The 20778-nt window shown below is 47.1% G+C and overlaps 1 protein-coding gene and 1 long non-coding RNA gene across 6 annotated transcripts in view; one reads left to right on the top strand and one right to left on the bottom strand.

Moving 5' to 3' along the window:
• Positions 1-2412: 2412 nt before the first annotated feature.
• LOC107399609 (uncharacterized) lies at positions 2413-13145 on the bottom strand. Its single transcript, XR_013049940.1, has 6 exons — positions 12922-13145; positions 12097-12481; positions 10224-10524; positions 6154-7653; positions 3936-4096; positions 2413-3006 (listed from the first exon to the last, which is right to left on the bottom strand). It is a non-coding gene; the product is annotated as an uncharacterized LOC107399609 (long non-coding RNA).
• Stambp (STAM binding protein) overlaps positions 10360-20778 on the top strand; it is a 25807-nt gene continuing 15388 nt past the window's right edge. For 2 of the 5 annotated variants that reach the window (XM_015987832.3, XM_015987831.3), the window contains exons 1-4: positions 10360-10487; positions 11373-11470; positions 13176-13334; positions 15222-15438. In XM_015987832.3, the coding sequence (XP_015843318.1) occupies positions 15236-15438 (203 nt within the window). In that variant the 5' untranslated portion in view covers positions 10360-10487; positions 11373-11470; positions 13176-13334; positions 15222-15235. The other 3 variants (XM_076567025.1, XM_076567026.1, XM_042273531.2) reach the window with 3 other exon arrangements.

Below are 20778 nucleotides of genomic sequence, written 5' to 3'. Positions count from 1 at the left end.
GGTGTTGAAGTTCTGCCGAGGGCTGAGCGGCTCTGATCCAAACGTTCCTACAGCACTGAATAGAAGGGGTTTATTAATGACATTTTGTGTTTTTTATCTGTCCCTGAATTCAAGTGATCTTCAGGAGCAAAATCGGAAGTAAAAATTCACTTGAGACCGCCAAGACAGGTAGTGTAACTGTGGAGCTGGTTCAACCGTTCAGCATTGCTTGGGATACAGAATGCACCTATAGGTGTAGCTACAGAACGAACGGAACTGTGGATGACAGGTTACGGGGGACAGACAAGGAAGGGGCACCGAGATTACAGAAGGGAACTGTAGACGGCAGGTTACGGGGGACAGACAAGGAAGGGGCACCGAGGTTACAGAAGGGAACTGTGGATGGCAGGTCACGGGGGACAGACAAGGAAGGGGCACCGAGATTACAGAAAAGAACTGTAGACGGCAGGTTACGGGGGACAGACAAGGAAGGGGCACCGAGATTACAGAAGGGAACTGTGGATGGCAGGTTACGGGGGACAGATAAGGAAGGGGCACCGAGGTTACAGCAAAGCCTAAAATGAAGGCTGGAGAGTCTCAGTCCATAAAGTGCTGCCAGGCAAGCCTGAGGACCTGAGCCTAGCCCAAGAACCTAGCATTCATAATGATAATAATAAAAAATAAAAAATAATGCAGGGCGAGGAGTCTTTGCAACCCCAGCACTAAGAAGGCAGCTACAGGTCGACCCCTGGGGCTCACTGGCCAGCCAGCCAGGCCAACTGTGTGAGTTTCCAGACCAGTTAGAGACCCTTTCTCAGAAAAATAAGGTCGTCCATATCTGAAGAGGACACCAAAAATCTATGGCTAACCTCCACACGCCTGTATATGCATGCATACAAGCCAATTGATACACACACAGACACACACACACAGACACACACACAGACAGACACACACACACACACACAGACAGACACACACACACACACACACACACACACACACACACACACACACACACACACAGAGTCCTGAGAAGATTGAGATTTATCTGTTACTGAAGACAGCTAGCGATCCAGGAAGTGAGGGGTGGCATTGTTCCATGGCTCGGGTACTGAGGCAAGCATGGTTTCTGTGCTAGCAAGTCAGACCCGAATAGAACTACATTCTGGACATCTCCATGCTGACAAAGCTTTTTCTTCTGAGATGTGAAGTAGTGGCCTATATCCATTTCCCTTTAATAGAAGAAAAAGGAAGAGGAAGTGTTACAGACTGTTGCCTTCTGGGAAAAAAAATCAAGGACCTACAAAAACCATCTAAATAGTTTACCAAGGGAGACTATGTTCCTATGGGGCCAATTATTGGTGGAATAGAAAACAGTGGGGAGGTGGACCCTGGTGCAGCATGGTCATCTACAAAGGCTGAGGCCTCTTCAGCACAAACCACACTTTTTCAAGCCAGCGCTGGTGTGGCCCAGAGGAAGCCTCTGATGAGTTAGCGCCCAGCACATCGGCATCAGCCACTCAGCCCGGGGAAAGCGTGATGCTGACAAGGCCAGGTTAGTCACCACAGGTCCCTGACTTGGAAAAGACTGGTGTAGAAGTGGTCCCCATTGCGTCTGGGTCAGCCACACAGGAGTGAGCCTGGAGCTCACTGGTCAGCTGAGGCTGTGCTGGTGGACGGTGTCTGGAGTCTGGAGCACTGAGCACCACAGAGAATGCTGTGTCCCCTTGTCCACGTCCTCAGGCTTTTGCTCCGTGATCCGCTGACTCTGCTGTGGGGACAGAACCTCGTGTGATGAGTACTATGTGTATCTTTCCACCCTGTCTTGTAAAAATGGCCATTGACATAGGTTAAGTCCGATCATATTTCTTCAAACATGTTGAAAGTCAGAACTTTTTATGGGCTCTGTAGAGATTTAAAAAGTCCCAAGTAAATATCTACTGAAATCATCTCCCTTCGTAAGGAGTGTGTGGCGCTGCACTGTTATTCTCCAAAAGCCAGACTCTTGGACATAACAGAGATGTGAAGGTAAGAGAATTTCCGTTGCACGAGATCGTTCTCAGCATTTGGTAGACCCTCAGAGGAAATCCTCAAGTGTAGCCAGGGAGATGGTGACTCCGTGGATGAAGCACTAGCGGTGACTGCGTTAGGACCTGGGACAGAACCTCCAGAAAGCGCACTGGCCACCTCTGTATTCAAAGTTCTCTCAAGGTGAGGGGATGTGGAGAGAGGAGAAGCCCTGGCTTCTGACAGCACAGCCAGCAGGGCAGACACAGCAGCACAGAAGAGACTCTGTTTGACCAAAACATCAGGGAAGGACAGCACTCGAGGCCGTCTGCTCACCTCCGCAGGTGTGCTGAAGCACCTGCCTGTTCTTGCTCACACATGAACGCACATTTTCAAAATAGACACAGATCATCAACACATACTCACAGATCACACATAAAGTATTTAAAAGAGAAAACCTACAAATGTCTCAGAAAAAAAGAAAGTTATCAAATATCTCAGTGAATCTGTTTTCCATTTGTTCTGTCTGACTTCTTAGCCAGAGCAGGCCTGACTTGAGATCTTGCCACCACGTATATATCATCAGGCCGAACTATTTGGAAGCTTCTAAATGATTGGTTGATTCCTGTCTTACCTTTCATGAGTCAAAGCTTCCTCTTGAATGAGGAAGATTTTCAAATTGCAATGCCCTGTCACAATTAGACACAGATGTGACAGTCAGCCTTCCCCAGCTGTGAGCCTGTGCAGTCAGAGACCAGGACACTTCCTGACACAGATGTGACAGTCAGCCTTCCCCAGCTGTGAGCCTGTGCAGTCAGGGACCAGGACACCTCCTGACACAGGTGAGTCAGTCAGCCTTCCCCAGCTGTGAGCCTGTGCAGTCAGGAATCCTTACACTTCCAGATGCAGGTGAGAGAGTCAGATGTTTTCCCCAGCTGTGAGCCTGTGCAGTCAGGAATCCACACACTTGCAAAGTGCAGTGAAGGAGCAGGAGTAAGCTGTTCAGTTCCTGGTCACCTGGGAAAGGGAAAGGGAAAGGGAAAGGGGTGACTGGTCTCAGCTAGATTGAAGACCCTGTCACTGTGGCTTTGCTAGGCTTAGTGCACCGTCCTCACACATAGTTGGAGACTTGGGCTTCAGCTTTTCCAGGCTGCATGTGCACACTGATCGCCCTGCAGTTCAGGGTCTCAAGGCACTGCCCCATCCCAACAACGATGCTTTATTGGGGACACTCTGTGTCTATATGCCTAAACATTCCCTCAACAGGTGGGAATTTCTGCAAGGTGGAAGCTCTGGAATACTTAGAGCAGTTTGGTGCAGTCCATGTCTGAAAGGCACAGACCAGGGAAGCCCCTTTTGTGAGTTTCAGTCTGAGGGGAGAGACCTGAGGATACAGGGACACACAAGTCTACACCCCAGAGGCCAGAGACCAGCAGACCGGGAGATCTGAACTAAAGACAAAGAAAGCATGCCTATCCCAGGAGAGGCACAGAGGAAGTGTCTTTTTCTATACCAATTTGTCCTGTGGCTCCCAGATGGCTTCACATTGCACACCTGAGTTGAGGTTGGACCTTGCCTGCTGAGCCAGTGAACCCCCACATAAGTTTCTTTAGAATCACTTCATAGTCAAATCCAGAAATTTTGCTCCATCCACTCAAGCTGAGAGCAAAGTCCATAGTCACAACTCCCAGTTATTCTTGGCCTGACGTTTGAGAAGAAATTTTCTGCCCACGTGTGGTATAATAAGAGGAAGAGGAGCTCATGCAGGGAATCCCAATGACTTAGCATTTCTATCCCAGGATGCCTGGTCTTGTTTGGGGACACAGGGTCCTGTGGGCTCAGACTACTCCCTTTTGTCCATCACAGTTCTGAGCATCAGAGTTCTGCGCCCTATGATCTGGGAATCATGGTGGGGCCAGTTGTTGAGTCTCCTTGGGCCTGCCTACCTGAGTATATCAGATATGGCTGGCTGGCTCACTGGGAATTCTTGGATTGTTTTGTCTTCTCAGACCCATCCAACTCGAACAGCCTTGTCCAGCGTCAATTTACACACACATGTTTGCTATCAAGGAATGCTTCCAGAATCAACTGTATGTGGGATCCAGGTCTAGAAGGTACAAGAGCAAAATGCTAGATGTCTCAGAAGTGTTTTAAAACTCAATAATATCCCCAAAGTGTCCCAACTGGTTGCTATAATAGCTTTCCTTTAAGGCACATATTCTGATTAATATAAGTTGCTCTTAAAAGATATTGGGACACGACTGCAGGTTTTCTAAGACAAACCCTCAAGCAGAGACCTCAAGACTCAGAGGTTATAGAATTTCCTTATCCAGACACTGTATGTGAGTGTCATCTCTTTTCATTCCCAATGTCATATTTACTCTGAATTCCTCAGCAGAGCTACTATTGGGAAAGCAATGAACATCCTGCTTTTTTTTTTTTTTTGTAAAAATTTCTGTACCCTAGATGTCCCACAGGGACTAGTGGACTCTGGTGTTAGCACTCTCCCCCCTCTTGTTCCTCACATTGATTGATCTTAACAGACCTCATTCTTTGCTTGATTCTTTTTCTTACTCATTTCTACTGTTGACTTCCTCTGCCAGGTTAGGTCATTGTTCAAGAAAAGGATTCAGAGAGATGGAGACAGACAGAAATGGAGGGAGACTGGGGGCGGGGTGGAGGAGAAGGATGAGGAAGAAGAGGAGGAGGAGGAAGAGTAAGAAAAAGAAAGAAAGAGAGAGAGAGGAAGGGAGGGAGGGAGGGAGGGAGGGAGGGAGGGAGGGAGGGAGGAAGGAAGGAAGGAAGGAAGGAAGGAAGGAAGGAAGGAAGGAAGGAAGGAAGGAAGGAAGGAAGAGAAAAAAGAGGATGAGGATGTTTAGGATTAGGACAAAGAGGACAAGGTCTAGGAGGAGGACAATAATGACAATGATGACTAGGAGGAGGAGGAGGAGGAAGAGGAGGAAGAGGAGGAGGTCCATAAGTACTAGAGGAGGGAGGAAGAATTATACAGAGGAGAGATGGGAGGAGAGAAGAGGAGAGAGACTGAAAGAGATGGAGGGAGAGGGATCTAGGAAAGGAGAGGTGAGAGAGGAGGAGAGGAAATGGAAGGAAGGGGAAAGAGAAGAGGAAGATGGAGACAGGGAGGAGACCTGGGGGCGGAGCTGCTGACCTTGAGTCTGCTTTTTCTCATTTCAGAACTGGAGTTCTCACACTGACACCTTTTGGAGTGGAAGAAATATCGGTCTGCCCACCGAGGGGTTCCATCTCCATGAACAGGACACACCTCTCTTCTGTGTATGATCTATTATGAGAAATCACAGCCATGTTTGCAGGCAGAACACAGAGCTGATCATTCCCATCCCTTCTGACCCACTTGAGTTCAGCCTCAGCACTCTCCTTTTAGAAATCCGTGAGGACCGTGTGTCCAGGAGGCAGTGGACACTGGAAACGGATTCTCAGATCTGCCACCCGGTCACTTTCTACCTGAGAGGATGCTGACCCCTCCTGCTCCCTTTTCCTGATATCTGGGGATTCCAATACTGGTACCTTACAGGCTGTTGAGAGGATGAAGGATCAGGACTGGGTGTAGCTCGTGGGCAGAGTGTGTGTTCAGCATGCTTGAGGCCTGGCCTCCGCCCCCAGGAACACGGGGAAAGAAGGAACAGCACAAAGAATGGAATCCATCAGCTTATTCAATGCTTATTAAATGTTACTTTGTTCTTCATCAATGTCATATAAAATAGGTAAATTTATAGCAAGTCATAAATGAACATTTAGTTGGGGCTTGCTTACAGTTTTAGGGGGTGAGTCCATTATCATCATTGTGGGGAGCAGGCTGGCAGACATTGTGCTGGAGAAACAGCTGAGAATTCTACAGCTGGATCTGCAGGCCGCAGGAAAAGGGAGCCGCTGGGCTTGGCATGGGCTTTTGAGACCTCCAAGTCCACTGCTAGTTACACACTTTCTCCAAAAGGCCACACCTCCAATTCCTTCTCAAGTAGTACCAATCCCAGATGGCCAAGCACTCAAGTCTATGACCTATGGGGGCCATTCTTACTGAAACCATAACAGTCAGCTCTCTGAATGCAAAGGGGGAACACCATGGAAGATGGGAAATTAAGCATATTTGATTCTGAAATTTTGCCTAGAAAGTAAGGTTCTCACCTGCCTAGGAAGTGGTCTCTTCTCCCAGGTTGTGTCCATGATAACACACTTAGTGTGATCAGATCTCAGGGTGTCAGATCAGCCTCAGATCAATGAGATTCTGGCACGTTACTCCACATCAGCCTGGACTTTTTTGTTGAGTTTGGAGTCAGAGGAAATGCAATAACAGTGAGAAACTCTGCCCCATAAAACATACAAGAGCCAGGGACACAGCCACAGAGACCCAGGAAAGGCTAAGATTCTGGGATCAAAGTGCGCATTCCAAGAGGTGGAACTCCTCTGTGTGTGTGTGTGTGTGTGTGTGTGTGTGTGTGTGTGTGTGTGTGTGTACACGTGTGTATGTGTGTACATGTGTACTTTTCTATATATGAGTGTGGTGTGTGTATCTATCTGTGTAAATTTTCAGCCTGTGTCATATATGTTCACTTATGTGTATGGATGGCACACTATGCTCATTCACAGAGCCCAGAGGAAGACACTGATGTGTCGTCTGTTAATGAAGCTTATTTCAGGGTAGAACAGTAGTACATCAGGAGTTCATGGAGACTAGAAATTGATTCTGTTAGATGGTATATTTGTTAACAGGTTAAGAGGATATTTTCTGGCCAGGAACCAGTATGGCTGTAAGGGGTCGGCACACCCACTGCTGGCCTGCCTTGGAGTGCCTAGAGGGCGGGTGGCAATGTCAACACTCATTAGCCAACTGAAGAAGAATGAAGGTCTCAGAGGGTCCCAGCCTACATGTCTGACTGCTCAGAGGGCTTCTGTGAGAGACGAAGGCTTGTTAGAGAAGTAAGGCACAGACTGGAACCTGACTGATCATGTGTAAAGTGAAGTTTCTGACTCAGGTGAGCTTGCGTTTGGACTGACTGGAAGCCCAGATTAGGCTTTCCACCAATGTGCAGTCTCAAGTAGACACTGAGGTTCCTGATGCAGACAGCACGGTGTCTCCCCAAGTGAGGCGCTTGACTACAGCCTGGTACCCCAGCACCATGGAAACCAGGTCAGAGCTCCCAGGAGAATATCCTAGTGATGGCACTGGCTGGGCTCCCACCAGAACCCTAGAGGGTGCTGTTTGGGGCTTGAACTCTTCACGCCTTGATCCTTTGGGTTTTTATGATCTGCAGAATGTCACACGTGGGATAAGGACTTCTGGAACAAAGCGGGACCACCTCACAAGCTCCGAGAGACAAGAAAAGATGGCTGCAGCTCTGTGGACTGTGTCATAGTTGTCCATGTACAACAGCATGGGGTAGCCTTCCTCTCTGCCTCATCCTCATTTGAGTCCCTCCAGATTGTCCAGTCCTGCAGCAATGTCGTCCTGATGACTTCCTCCTGACTGTACTGTGGCCATCAAATACAACACAACACAAAAGTCTGTCTAGCCTAGAGAGGTCTGCTTGCCTGAACGTGTTTCCTTGAAGGCTGGAATTGCTCTGAAGTTGTAATGACCTCATCACTGAAGGTAGTGCTTGCTTCTGTCCTCCAACGAAATGAGTCCTGCGAGGGGACAAGAGGACAGACACACTGTCAGTGGCAGACTCTGAGCTCTGACTGGATACACGCTCTCTTCACTGCTTCTGCTCATGTTGGCCCTGCCTAGAAGGGAAGCAACCCAGAACACACAGTCCTTCTCCATGAAGTTCACAGAAACTCGCATTTTATTTCATGTAAGTGTATTTTTAAGAGGATTTGTAATTTCTAAAATGTGCTATTTAATTCTACAATAAAAGTTAACTTCTGTGACATGCCTACATGCCCTGAACTCTCTTCAGAGCCTCGGTCATGTCGCTCTCTGTCTGTTTATGGCATTAATGACTTGGCTAACAGATCCCTTAGCTAGAAGGCCAGTCCACCTCAGTGAACCCCTTGAGCCCCAAACCCAAGACCTTTCACAAAGCACGCAGGAGCACCGTGGGAAGAGGTTTTATGAAATAGGACATTGAACTGGAAAGAAAACAACACCATGAAAACTTCCCATATTTAAAGCCGTATTCCACACTCCCAAATTTTCCATGCATGATCATGGCAAGAACACACACTTTTAAAAGGACTATACGTGCAGTATTTATCTGTAGAGGCCCATCCCATGTCCCTATGGCTTGTGGCCCTTGAAATCTTGTGCCATATATCGCCTAGTCACTCATTCTAAAGTTCCTAGACAGATTCAGGCAGGCACCCCTGAAACCTTAGTGGCCCCGACATGGATTATATAGATTTCCTACCACTACCCTTGAAACCTTAGTGGCCCTGACATGGCTTATATCCATAGATTTCCTACCACTACCACTCCAAGGGTAAATCATTAGCAACTCGGCCCTGACTCCCTTTATCACTGACACAAGAGGCTGGTGAGAATCGCTCAGAAGTCACAGCAGAAGCACTAATCAGGGACTTAAAAGCAAAAGGAGCTCACAGCAAGCTGGGCTGCAAATACCTGACCTTGCGTTTGAGTCATGGCGTAACTTACCCTACGGCATTTCTCAAGTGCTTTTCTTTACTGTTTCCCGTAAAGTCCATCAGGGCAAGCTGGCTCATGCTGCTTTGAAATATCATGAGAAAGCATACGGTATGCCTCCTCATGTTGCTTTCTTTAAACATAGTAATAGAGTACAAATAGGAAAACATACATGTAGTAAAATATCAGCAGAAAGCAGCATCTTTAAAAACCAGCTATAAGGTTTTTTAAATAATGGGCTCACAAGGACTCTGACCCAATCAATGTATTGACCCTTTGGTGGGGTCATACTGTGATGGCACTACTGGGAAGTGACAGAAACTAGCACGTGGGGCCTTGTTAAAGGCAGTGTGCTGCAAGGGATGTGCTTCGAAACTTGGATCTTATGCCTGTCCCCCCCCACCCCCCAGTCTCTGCATCAGTCTCCTTCTCTGACTCCTGCTGATGCTCTGCCTCACCACTGGTCCACAGTCATGAGGACAATGATGCTCTGCCTCACCACTGGTCCACAGTGATGAGGACAATGATGCTCTGCCTCACCACTGGTCCACAGTGATGAGGACAATGATGCTCTGCCTCACCACTGGTCCACAGTGATGAGGACAATGATGCTCTGCCCCACCACTGGTCCACAGTGATGAGGACAATGATGCTCTGCCTCACCACCGGTCCACAGTGATGAGGACAATGATGCTCTGAAACAGCTGCAACTGTGAGACACAGTAAACTTCTCCTCCTTTGGATTGTCCCCTCTGGTATTTTGTCACAGTGATGAAAACTGACTGATACAGCATCCTTCATGAATAGATTTGCCTTGGGCCATGAAAGAATCTGGTTAGGTGAACCAGAAACGCAATCCAGGCTTTCTGTGAAGCAGACGTTCCTCCTATAGTGTTTTACCCAGCACTACTCAAGATGAAAATATTTGTATGTAAAGGAGTTTTTTTTTTTTTTTTTTTTTTTTTTGGCCAGGCATGGTGGTGCACGCCTTTAACCCCAGCACTTGGAAGGCAGAGGTTGGCAAATCTCTGAGATGGAAGCCAGCCTGGTCTACAGAGCGAGTCTCAGGATGGCCAGGGTTACACAGAGAAACCCTGTCTCAAACAAACAACAAAAAGATTTTGTTGAGCTGGGAATGTAGCTTAGTGGTAAAGGACTAGTCTAGTGTGCATGAGGCCCTGGGTTCAATGTCTAACACCTCAAAAAGTATTGAAGGATACAGTTAATTGAATGATAATTAATTAATAATAGTTAATTGAATAATAATTGTATAATTAAGTGAGTACAGTTAAAATAAGGCAGTATGTTTGTGGTTTTTTTTTTTAGGCCACTAAATATGAACTGTGTGTAAATGCCTTTGTGAGCCGTGAAAAGTGACCTACCATTTACATGCATGCCAATGGGAGATATAACATGAGAAAACATGTTGAAATTTCTCTTTTCAGTGTGCAGATTTCATGACCATTTCTGGACTCTCTTGATATATAAAAACATTGAATTGCCAGTTCTGAAAATATGAAAGGAGGCAAGATGTGCTGGCTCATTTCCCACAGTAAAATAACAACAACAAAAAAATCCACACAAATCCCCTTTTTCTGGACTTGTACTTTACCTGGCATTCACTAATGTCTTCTTCCTCCCACTCTTCCGTTTCTTGTGTGGTCCTGCACCCAAGGTTGATAGAGAACGCTGGAGGGTCAAGATTCTATACTGGCCGTTTGCAGGCGGAAGCAAGCCAGTTATAACTGCCACACTGGCTGCGCCACGAAAGAAGAGAGAATGGAGCTGGGCGGGTGGCTCACACCTGCGATCCTAGCACTTCTGAGGCTGATGCAGGAGAATCTCCTGTGTGTTTGATGCCTGCTCAGGCTACCTGGTGAGTGCCAGATCAGGTTGGGCTGCACAGTGAGACCCTGTGTCAAACAAACAAAAAAGGAAGGAAGGAAAGCATCTTTGATGCTTTTCAAGCATGAAAGACCCACACAGTGGGCTGTCTACATGGTCTAAGGAAGAAAAAGCAGCAGAGTATGGGCAGGATTCAACCCAGTAGAAGGGAAGCTTGCAGTCAGCTGCTTCTGCCTCTCTGCTGCTTGCTTCTAGTGGGTGGAGTCCATTTTCAGAGCACCTAGATACTGAGGAGAGCCCTACTTCTGGAAGGTGACCAGAAGTAAAATCTGAGTTTAAGAATGCAAAACAAAGGCTTTTTCCAACAACTATTTTCCACAATAAAGGGAGGGGGATGAAAGTAGAAAGAGCATGCATAGATGTATGCCCAGTCTAACCTAGCCCATCACAAGGAAGGCAGCTGTTACGAAGAAAGTGAAAGATCAGAACTTTGGGCCACATCATCCCCTGAGAGGTGCACCCGATGGACTTCACCCTACTCCTGACCCAAATTAAAGACATAAAAAAAAAATCTTTAATCCCATTGTTTGTTCCCTGAAAGCTGCCAGAAGTTCATGGATCAGATTAATTCAATCTAGAGGTTTTCCTTTCTCCCCAAGAATAGATTCTATCCATATAACATATACAAATGTCATCTGTTAGAATGAGGGAATCTTATGCAAGTACATTTAAAAGAAACATTGAAATGATCTCCCTAACCTAAGAGCCTGAGGGAAGAGGGACTGTCATGTCTATTTTACAGGCTTTCACATTCATGTCTGATTTAAGCATTCATTTTAAAAACACAAATACACATTGAAGAATTTCCCAATGATATGAGAACTTATTTCCCTAACTACTTTGTTCTCGGTGACAGGAAACGCCTGCCTTCAAACAAAATGGAGCTCAGAACCACAAGTCCATCCCAATGCTGCTATGAGTTCTGCACTGGGAAATTTGAGGCAGCTAATTGAGGTGTGTTCTTTAGCTGGAGATAAGTGTCAAGTATATAATTTGCCTACAATAATAGTGCACAAATTCAAGGTCTTGGTGCCTTTTCCTGCGTTTGAACCCATAAAACCGCATCTTTCCCCCTAAGTGTTCATGGCTCACCTGTCTTTTTCAATCCCAGTGAGCTCACAACAAAGAGGCCAATACTGTGACCAGTCTGTCTTTAGAGTGCATCACATATCTCTTCACGAACACCCTCACTCCTCAGCAAAGTGTAAGACAGGCATGTGCAGTGCTGTGGTGCATTGAGCTCACAGCTCATGCTAGTGGATTTCCCCCTCCTGCATCTCACCCTAGTTCCTGGCAGCCCTCACAGCAGGAACTTGTCCTCAAGCGTCCCTGCAGACTTAGAATCACAGATACTTATTAATTAACAAGGGCGCCCCATCCCACTGCTGTGGTGATATTTTGCTGGACTCTAATAAAACTAGATCTTCGCTACAGAGGTCAGGCAGTGGTGGCACACATCTTAAATCTTAGCACTCAGGAGGCAGAGATTGGTCTAGATCTCTGTGAGGTCAAAGCTACCCTGGACTACATGAGATTAATCCAGTTTAAAAGAGAAACAGCCAGGCTGTGGTGGCACATACCTTTAATCCCAGCACTAGGAAGGTTGAGGCAGGAAGTGATATGGCTGGGCAGGGAAAGGAATGTAAGGCAGGAGATGGGAATTAGGCCCTTTCAGATGAGAGGACTCAGAGGCATTCGGTCTGAGGATTCATGGAGACAGGATCTTCTCTTTTCGGCTGAGGAGTTGGCGAGGTGAGAAGTGGCTGTGGTTTGTTTCCTCTGATCTTTCAGCATTTATTCCAATATCTGGCTCCGGGTTTTGATTATAAGACCATTTAGGATTCGTGCAACACACTGCCTTCTCCTCGTTCTGATTGTTTTGTAGAGAAGATTTGGTCCCAAGAACACAATGGCCAGCCTGTCCTTTCACAATCGGTTAGTCCATCCATGTAATCTCAATAACACCTGCACATGCAAGAATATGTATTGAGTTTGGAACCACAAGCCGTTGTGAGCACTGGGGATAGAGCCATAAGTTAGAAAAATCTCCCTTCTTTCAAGTAATTATAGTTTAGGCGAATCATAGTGGAGGGGACTATGAAGAGAATTAAAATAAAACCAGCATGGGCTGGTGAGATGGGTCAGTGGGTAGATGCACTTGCCGCCAGGCCTGATGACCTGAGTTCAGTCCCCACAACCCATATGGTAGGAAAGAAACTGTCCCACAAATTGTCCTCCATCCCTTGCAGCATGCTCCCACGCACAGGCGGCGAACGAACACACACACACACACACACACACACACACACACACACACACACGCATGCGCGCGCGCACACACACACATGACAAAAATGAATGTAAGTTGAAAAAAAAAAACAAAAACAAAAGCAGGACCCACTGACAGGGTGGCTGGGTGGCTGCTTAGCTGGGTAGTCGCTTTGTTTGAAGCGGTGCTGTCATCTGAGCCGTGAACATCAAGCTAGACAGCTATCCCTCATGAAATGTTAAATTGCTATTGTTCCAGTGGAGGCGCCATTAGCAGGAAACTGCTGCTTCAAACAAGTTTTAAAACATACTGGTTCGGTCGGCAGTTCCGTTCCCTCCTTCACTTGGTTTCCTTTTCTTCCTGGTTCATTTTCCTCTACGGTGAGGACAGCTGCAGAGCTCGTTCTCATTGGTGGAAGATTCCAGCCCCACCCACCCAGTCTCCGCACCAGGTCTTAAATCCTTGGAGTGTAATTGAAGGAGTGGCGAGAGTGGGCGTGTCATCGGAGGTGACGTTTCCGGAAGCTCCGACTGTCATCCTTCAGGAAAGGTGGGAAGGGTCCCGGGAATGCTGCGGGACGGGGGATCCTGGTGCGGTGGGGCCCCGCGGGGAGAAGCCCACGAGTGTGGGACCCGTACCCCTGACTCCGGCCCGCCGCGCGCGAGCTCCGGGATAGCCCTGTCCCCAGAGCTGGCTCCTGACCAGCCAGGCCCGGTCTCAACACTCCTTGCATTTTGGAGAAACCTGCCTGAGTGCCTTCTGGAGGGCGCTGCCGGCTGCTACAGCTGGATCCCTCTCCGATGCACACGCCCCTCTGCTCCTTCCTTTCGCCTCCTCCAGAGCCCCTTCTGGTCCCTCCCCCTTCTTTTCGGACACTGTCTTTCCTCTGCATGGTTGCTGAACCCCATGTTGACCCAAGCCACTCGATGGCTTCCGGAGGAGGGTCCCTTCTCTACCCACAAGTGCCTCCCCCCCTCCCCCACCCCCTGTTAACTGCCCCCCCAGCATCCCATTCCAGTGAGCTCTGCTGGGCTCTGCCCAGTCCAGCAGTTAGGGACTTGGGCGGGTTTTACACTCACAGGAGGAGATGTGTTATATTTGCAATGCCTCCACGTTCCTAGCAGCCCCTAGCTTTTGCTAGGAAATAAGGAGCTTTAGTGGGGAAACCTCATGGAAGAAATGCCACCCAGAGGTTGAAGCAAGCTAAAGTAGAATTGGCCTAGAGAAAACAGGACGGGTGAGTAGAACTCAGAAAAACAAAGGCTGAAGTTCAAAGGAGACTGTAATCTGCAGTTCCTGGGTAGGTGGGAATCCTGACGGAGGAATAGGGTACGGAGGTGGAAAAGTGGGACTGCTCAAGCAGAAGATGAGTGTATTCTAGAATAGGCTGGCTGGGGTGTGCTGGGATCCAGTGCACAACAACCCGGATTCTACTCGAAATTCTGTGGAATGATGGTGTGTGGAGCCCAGGACCTGAGTCGAAGGGAAGCGACATCTAGAAAGAATGTAGTTTGGATTGCAATGAGTAAGAACTCCTAGAGTCTCCCACTCCACGTGAGGTAACTGTCCCATTGCTGTTCAAGCCTTGCTTGCCTTGTGGAGACAAGTATACACTGATGCTTCTGAGCGCTACCTGCCTGGCCCGGAATGGTAAATGTGATGGACAGAATCAAATAGTGGTTTAGTGAGCAGAGTTAGGAACATTTGCCCCAGAAAGAAGCCTACACACACACACACACACACACACACACACACACACACACACACACACACAATGACCTTGTATTCAAAACTGAGGAAGTGTATTGTGTTAAATATCACTTATGCTCTGGAAAAATGAAATGGTCAGCATGAATTAACTGAGCAGTCTTCACGAAGGTTTACTGAACCCACTCTGCCAGGTATTGGGGAAATGGAAATAGGAATCTGGATAGAGGACAGAAAAAATAGCTGGTGCTTCCTTACCTCCAATGTGCTCTAGGCACGCCTTCCCCTGATGAGTGATTAAGGGAACAACAGACCCAGCCCACAGTGGCCTATTGATGCCTATATTCCTTGTAGCATCAAATTGTGGGACAATTTTTTTTTGACTGTCAGTTCTCAAATCAGGATTTGAGTATTCTTGGGGGCATGAGGGATAATTTATTGATCAGAATCACTGTGTGTAGTGTTTTATTTTTCTCTAATTTTTGTTTGTTTTATGCTTTGTTTTTGTTTTGAGACAGGGTCTCTCTCTGTAGCCTTGGCTGTCCTGGAACTTGCTATGTAGATTAGACTGGCCTTGAATTCAGAGGCTGGAATTAAAGGTGTGCTTAACCATGCCCAGGTCTTTCTATAATTTTTTTGAGAGATTTGTGATACACTCATCCTGTGCTAGACCTCTGGGAAGATATGATCCTGGCTTTGATGTTATCTGGTGTTTTTTTTTTCCCCCAGAACTTACTGGTCCAATGTCTGACCATGGGGATGTGAGTCTCCCACCCCAAGACCGGGTGAGGATTCTGTCCCAACTTGGGAGTGCAGTTGAATTAAATGAAGACATTCCACCCCGCCGCTACTTCCGTTCTGGTGTTGAGATCATCCGCATGGCATCCATTTACTCTGAAGAAGGCAACATTGAGCATGCCTTTATCCTCTACAACAAGTACATCACGTAAGACGCCCGTAGTTCTCCTTTTTTCGTTCCTGGGAATGACGCCCCTTGCATCTGCCCCAGGGCTCACCTGTGGTTCTCACAGTTGCTAACAGTAGGGAATTTGACAACGTCAGCCACTAATCAGGTTCCAGGCAGCTTTCACCTTTGAGTTGCCCTTGCCGTTCAAGGACCGAGGACCAAAGGTGGCATTATTTGACTCAGAAATGTCCAGGGTAGGAGTCTTGGTCCTCGGTCTGCGCCCACCTGTCCCCGCTGGCAGGTAAGCTGGCTGCATCTGCATTGGTGAGTGTTTTGACTGCACTTTCTCTGCCCAGGCAGCCAGTCACGGGGCTGTTGCTGGTGTGGGGCCGAGCCCAGACTCCTGTACTCCTCCTGTAGCCTATTGAGCAGTCTAGAAAAGACGTTCCCTTCTTAGCTGTCACTCTACACAGTCACCAGATAACTGTGGACCACTTGCCGTCTGACTTATCACAGTAAGACATTTCCCAGACTGTTTGTTCATGATAGCTGGGCAGGCAGCGCAAACACAAGGTCTCAAGGCTGTCACCAGGGAATGACTCCTAAAGCCCCGGGGACAAGAGCACTGGATGACTGAGGAAGGGGACGATGGGAAAGGTCTTACTTGTCATTGCTAGTCTGAAGTTTAGTACAATAGGATCTATAGAGTTTCCCGTGACTCGGGGGAACTCTGGGGCTCAGGGGGGGTTTCCCTGGCCTTGTTTCCTTGATCTTCACAGGGCAGTGTTTACTAAGTAGGCACATCACCTTCCAGTTCTGTTCTCAGAGGAGCAGTTTCGGGGTCGAGAAGGAGCTTGGGTTTCTGTTTGTACTGACACCTCCTATTTCAGGCTTCATTCCAGAGCATGGGTTCTTTTTGTTTTCCGTCTAGACTTACAGACAGCAGTCCCTTGAGATCATAGTAAACCTCCCTCTCCATTCCTCCCTCCCTAAGACACCCACTCTAACCAGGTCCGCATGTGTCCTCCCAGACAGACAGATAGACATCAGTCATCACACTGAGTCTCTTATCAGTCCATCAGTCATGACACACTGAGTTTATCAGTCTTTTCAAGCATGGTTTCTGACGCAGTAGGGACTACTTTTGGGTTCTATGACTGAGCTGGGTGGTGAAGGGTAGCATTTCCCCGGGTTCTGTGACTGAGCTGGGTGGTGAAGGGTGGCAGCATCCCTAGTTTGTGCCCACTAGGTGCCAGTATCATCCCTCTCCTCACTCTGGCCAACCCCAGTGTCTGGATTTTTCCTGGTTGTTGTTTTTTCTTTGTTTACAAGAAGAGATAGCTAGCTGGATTTGGCCCACTAGTTTTATTTTGCCAAACCCTGGTGTAGACAGGTTGATTTTTGTGTTTTGGAGTGTTTTCTTGGCGGGGGCAGGGGGGTTTGGGTGAGCTGGGGATTTTGGTTTGTTTGATTTTTGTTTGATTGTTTTAATTTTTTTGAGACAGGGTCTCATTTACATGTCCCTGGCTGTCCTGGAACTCACTACATAGACCAGGCTGACCTTAAACTCACAGATTCTCCTGCCCCTGAGTGCTAGGATTAAAAGTGTGAACCACCACGACCAGCTTAGACAGCTTGTTGTAGAAACTTGGGTAAGATACAAGGTAGAATAATGAGAAAGTCATTGAATGGAGATGAGAAGTGTGAATGTACTTCTCTCTATTTTAAGATGGGAAATTCTAGAGCGTGGGTTTGTTTTTTTCCCATAAAGAAAAGGTCTTATGAAAAAGGAGAGGCTAATGGTCCAAGAGAGAGTGTTGACTGTAACAAGCTCCTGAGAAATAGAATCAAATGTATTAATGCTGTCAAGAGTCCATGCAAGGGGCCGGGCGGTAGTGGCGCATGCCTTTAATCCAAGCACTCGGGAGGCAGAGCCAGAAGGATCTCTGTGAGTTTGAGGCCAGCCTAGTCTACAGAGTGAGATCCAGGACAGGCACCAAAACTACACAGAGAAACCCTGTCTTGTGTGTGTGTGTGGGGGGGGGGGGAGTCCATGCAGGGCTGCAGATACAGCTCAGTGGTACAGAGCTTGTCTGGAATGTGGGAGACCCTGGGTTTGGTCCCCAGCACCAGTAACAACAACAACAATAATGCTAATGGATGTAGAAGGAATTGGATTTTGTCCTTTTTGGATGTGACCCAGTGTTACACTGAATGGCAAATGTTAAGTTAGTGGCGAGACTGACATGGGGTGGGGTGTCTGCCCTATACACAGTGAGCTAGGCCCGGGGCAGAGTTACGGATAGGGGTTTGCACTTCATTTGCTTGACTTGTTGGATTTGGAATTTAATTTGGGACTGCTTTGGGTGGACTAGGCCTGAAGCAATAGATACAGGCTCCTTCACTGTTCTGGTACCTGCTTTCCAGACCCTGATTCTGAGTCTGTGAACTGACGGGTGGGTGGTGCAGAAAAGTGGTAACCCAGTGACTGGGAGACTGGTTTTCACTTGGTGAGTTCCTGCCACTTTACACCGAGTGGCTCACTCTACCAGTTACTTCAACTGGAGAGGGCATGGGCAGACATCGACCTCACCACCCTTCTGCCTCCCCGACTCGTAAGAGTATTGTTCCGGCTCTTTCATGGATGCTTTAGTTCAGGGTTTAAAAGGCATGTCTGTCTTTCCTCCCTGAGCAGTTCAGGCATCTTAATGATCTCAGGCATATCTCCCCCCGTTGGTAGTAATTTTCCTGCTAAAGGAATGCGTTGCCTTTTGCAGACCCCAGTATAGAAGAAAGATCTTGAGCATGTGGGATCAGTACATACTTTCATGATGAGCACAGACAATAAGCCAGGCCGTGGATTCCTTCACAGCTTTTTATGGGCATCAGAAGGCTGCACAGAAGGGACTTAGAATATTCAAGCAGTTCCGGTCTGCTGTGCTGTGTGAGCTTTCCCTGATACAAATTCGCTTGCTGCAAGTGAACCATCACCTGTACTGAAGGCATTTACTGGGACTGGGGTTTATAGACCAGAGAAAGGGTCTCCCGTTCTTAGGTTCACTTCGACAATTAACTTTGGAAACTGGAAACTATGAAATAAAGATCCTTAATGCAACCTTCTATTAGAAGTCTGCTTCTTTTTCTTTTCTTTTCTTTTTTCTTTTTTCTTTCTTTCTTTTTTTTTTTTTTTCTTTTTCTTTTGGTTTTTCGAGACAGGGTTTCTCCATATAGTTTTGGTGCCTGTCCTGGATCTTCTCGCTCTGTAGATTAGGCTGGCCTCAAACTGACAGAGATCTGCCTGGCTCTGCCTCCCCAGTGCTAGGATTAAAGGCGTGCTTTTTGAATGAGTTGTTTTCATACAAAATACCCGTTCATGATAATTTTCCCTCAAATGTTAGAAGGGAGGAATTCAAGTTAAAACAAAAAAATTAGATGCAGATTGGTGACATGTTTCAGTGGGTAAAGCACTTGCCATGGAAGTTGGTGTTCAATCCCTGGAGTCCATGTAAAGGTAGAGGAGAGAACGGACTCCACAAGCTGTCCTCTGACCTCCACATATGAACACACACACAATAATAATAAAATAATAATAATAATAATAATAATAATAACAATAACAACGTCCCATCCGGCACCTATAACACTTATGGACTTGTCCTTGAAGCACGAATGTGGCCGCAGTCTGTATTCTGTTCTATGCTCGTTCTCTTAGTGATACTGTTTTTCCACTTGGGGCCACATGAAGCCTTCTCTTTCTACCTGAGCAGTCTCCTGGGTCTCTTCATGGCCAGTTCTCTTCCAATCCCTACTCAGACGCCATCTCGTATGCCTCCCTGAACTACTCCACCTCAAACCTGTTCTCCAGCCACTGCCCGTCCTCCTTTCCCGTTGATAATGACCTTCCTGGCACTGATGCCTTTTTTACGTATTTCTGTTATACACTGGGGAGTGTTTTGTCTGCCTGTATGTCCGTGAACCACATGTATGCCTGGTGCCAGAGGAGGCCAGAAGAGACTGGAATTAGACAGCTGTGAGCGGCCATGTGGGTGCTGGAAATCAATCTCAGGTCCTCTGGAAGATCTGCCAGTGCTCTTAACCTTCGAGCCATCTCTCCAGCCCTAATAGCACTGATATGCTGACATACTTCCTTTTTTAATGTCTTTTCTCCGTTGTAATGGGCACTCCATAATGAGGGGAAAGCTTGAGTGGATCATTTATGGTATATCCCCAGCCATCAGAACCCAGCTCAGCACCTTATAGAAATGCCCAGTAAGTAGTCTCTAAATGAATGAGTGATTGACATTGTTTCACAGTTGGATATGTAATGATTTATTCAATGATCCTGCCTCAATTGACATTGTTGTCTCCCCTGCTTTTATAATTCCATATTGAATCTTCTGGTGTGCATATCTCAGTGTATGCATAGATGTTGTATATTGATCTCCTCCGTAAGTTCCTTGAGGCCAAACTGTGAGTTTCTTGGCTATGTACATCTCAATAATCATCTCCCACGTTTTCCTTCCAATAAGAAAGAAAGGTTAGATCTCTGCTTGCCATCTTGCCAACACACGAGAGGAGAGCACACATTTCCTACACCTGCACCCATGCCAGGCACATTCTACCTTGAAGCCTTTGCCAATCTGATGGCAAAACTGCTACGTCACCTTTCCTTAGCATTTCCTTCATCTGAGATGAAGCTGAAAACTGTTCTCCTGTGCGTCCACTGCCTGTCCCTTCCCACTTTTGCCTCCTCCTCAGTTGCTCTGTGAGGTGGTTTTTGTGTGTTGGCTGACGTGTCTTTGTTTTGATGGATTTCCTTTTCTCTAGTCTGCAACCAGATATAACCCCAGACAGAAGCATCCATCTGGCCACTGCCGTGTTGTGTTGGCACCTCGGAAGTTTCCAGCCCTGGTGTTAGATCTCCTCTGTGATAATTCTCACCCCCATCTTTTATTCCTGTGTCTGTTACTGACTATAATCATATCCACACCTGGCAGATATTGGCTATGAATGCAGTCCTTTAATTTTTTGTTTTTTAATTTATATTTATTATTATTTAGTAGTAGTAGTATGGAGAGGTATATGGATCGCTTGCCATGTGCACACACAGAGGACAGAGGACAACTTTCGAGAGTCACTTCCCTTGGCCTGACTGGCTTGCACGCATGTGACTTTACCCACGGAGCTACCTTGTGTCTTGTTGGCCTGTGCACGTTACCTTTAAATAAGTCTACGATTCTGTGTTGGCTGCCTTCATAGTTACCCTCAGTTGCATCTGCCTGTGGACCTCAGGCTGCACATGCCCGGAAGCATTCCCACACTTGGTTTACTGCAAAATACTCTTCTCTGAAGGATTATGAGTCCCAGGAAAAACTTCTA

The sequence above is a fragment of the Peromyscus maniculatus genome, chromosome 3 (genome assembly GCF_049852395.1).
Source record: "Peromyscus maniculatus bairdii isolate BWxNUB_F1_BW_parent chromosome 3, HU_Pman_BW_mat_3.1, whole genome shotgun sequence".
Lineage (NCBI taxonomy): Eukaryota > Metazoa > Chordata > Mammalia > Rodentia > Cricetidae > Peromyscus > Peromyscus maniculatus.
The sequence above is the reverse complement of the archived record's forward strand: the minus strand, read 5'-3'. Positions and strand labels throughout refer to the sequence as shown.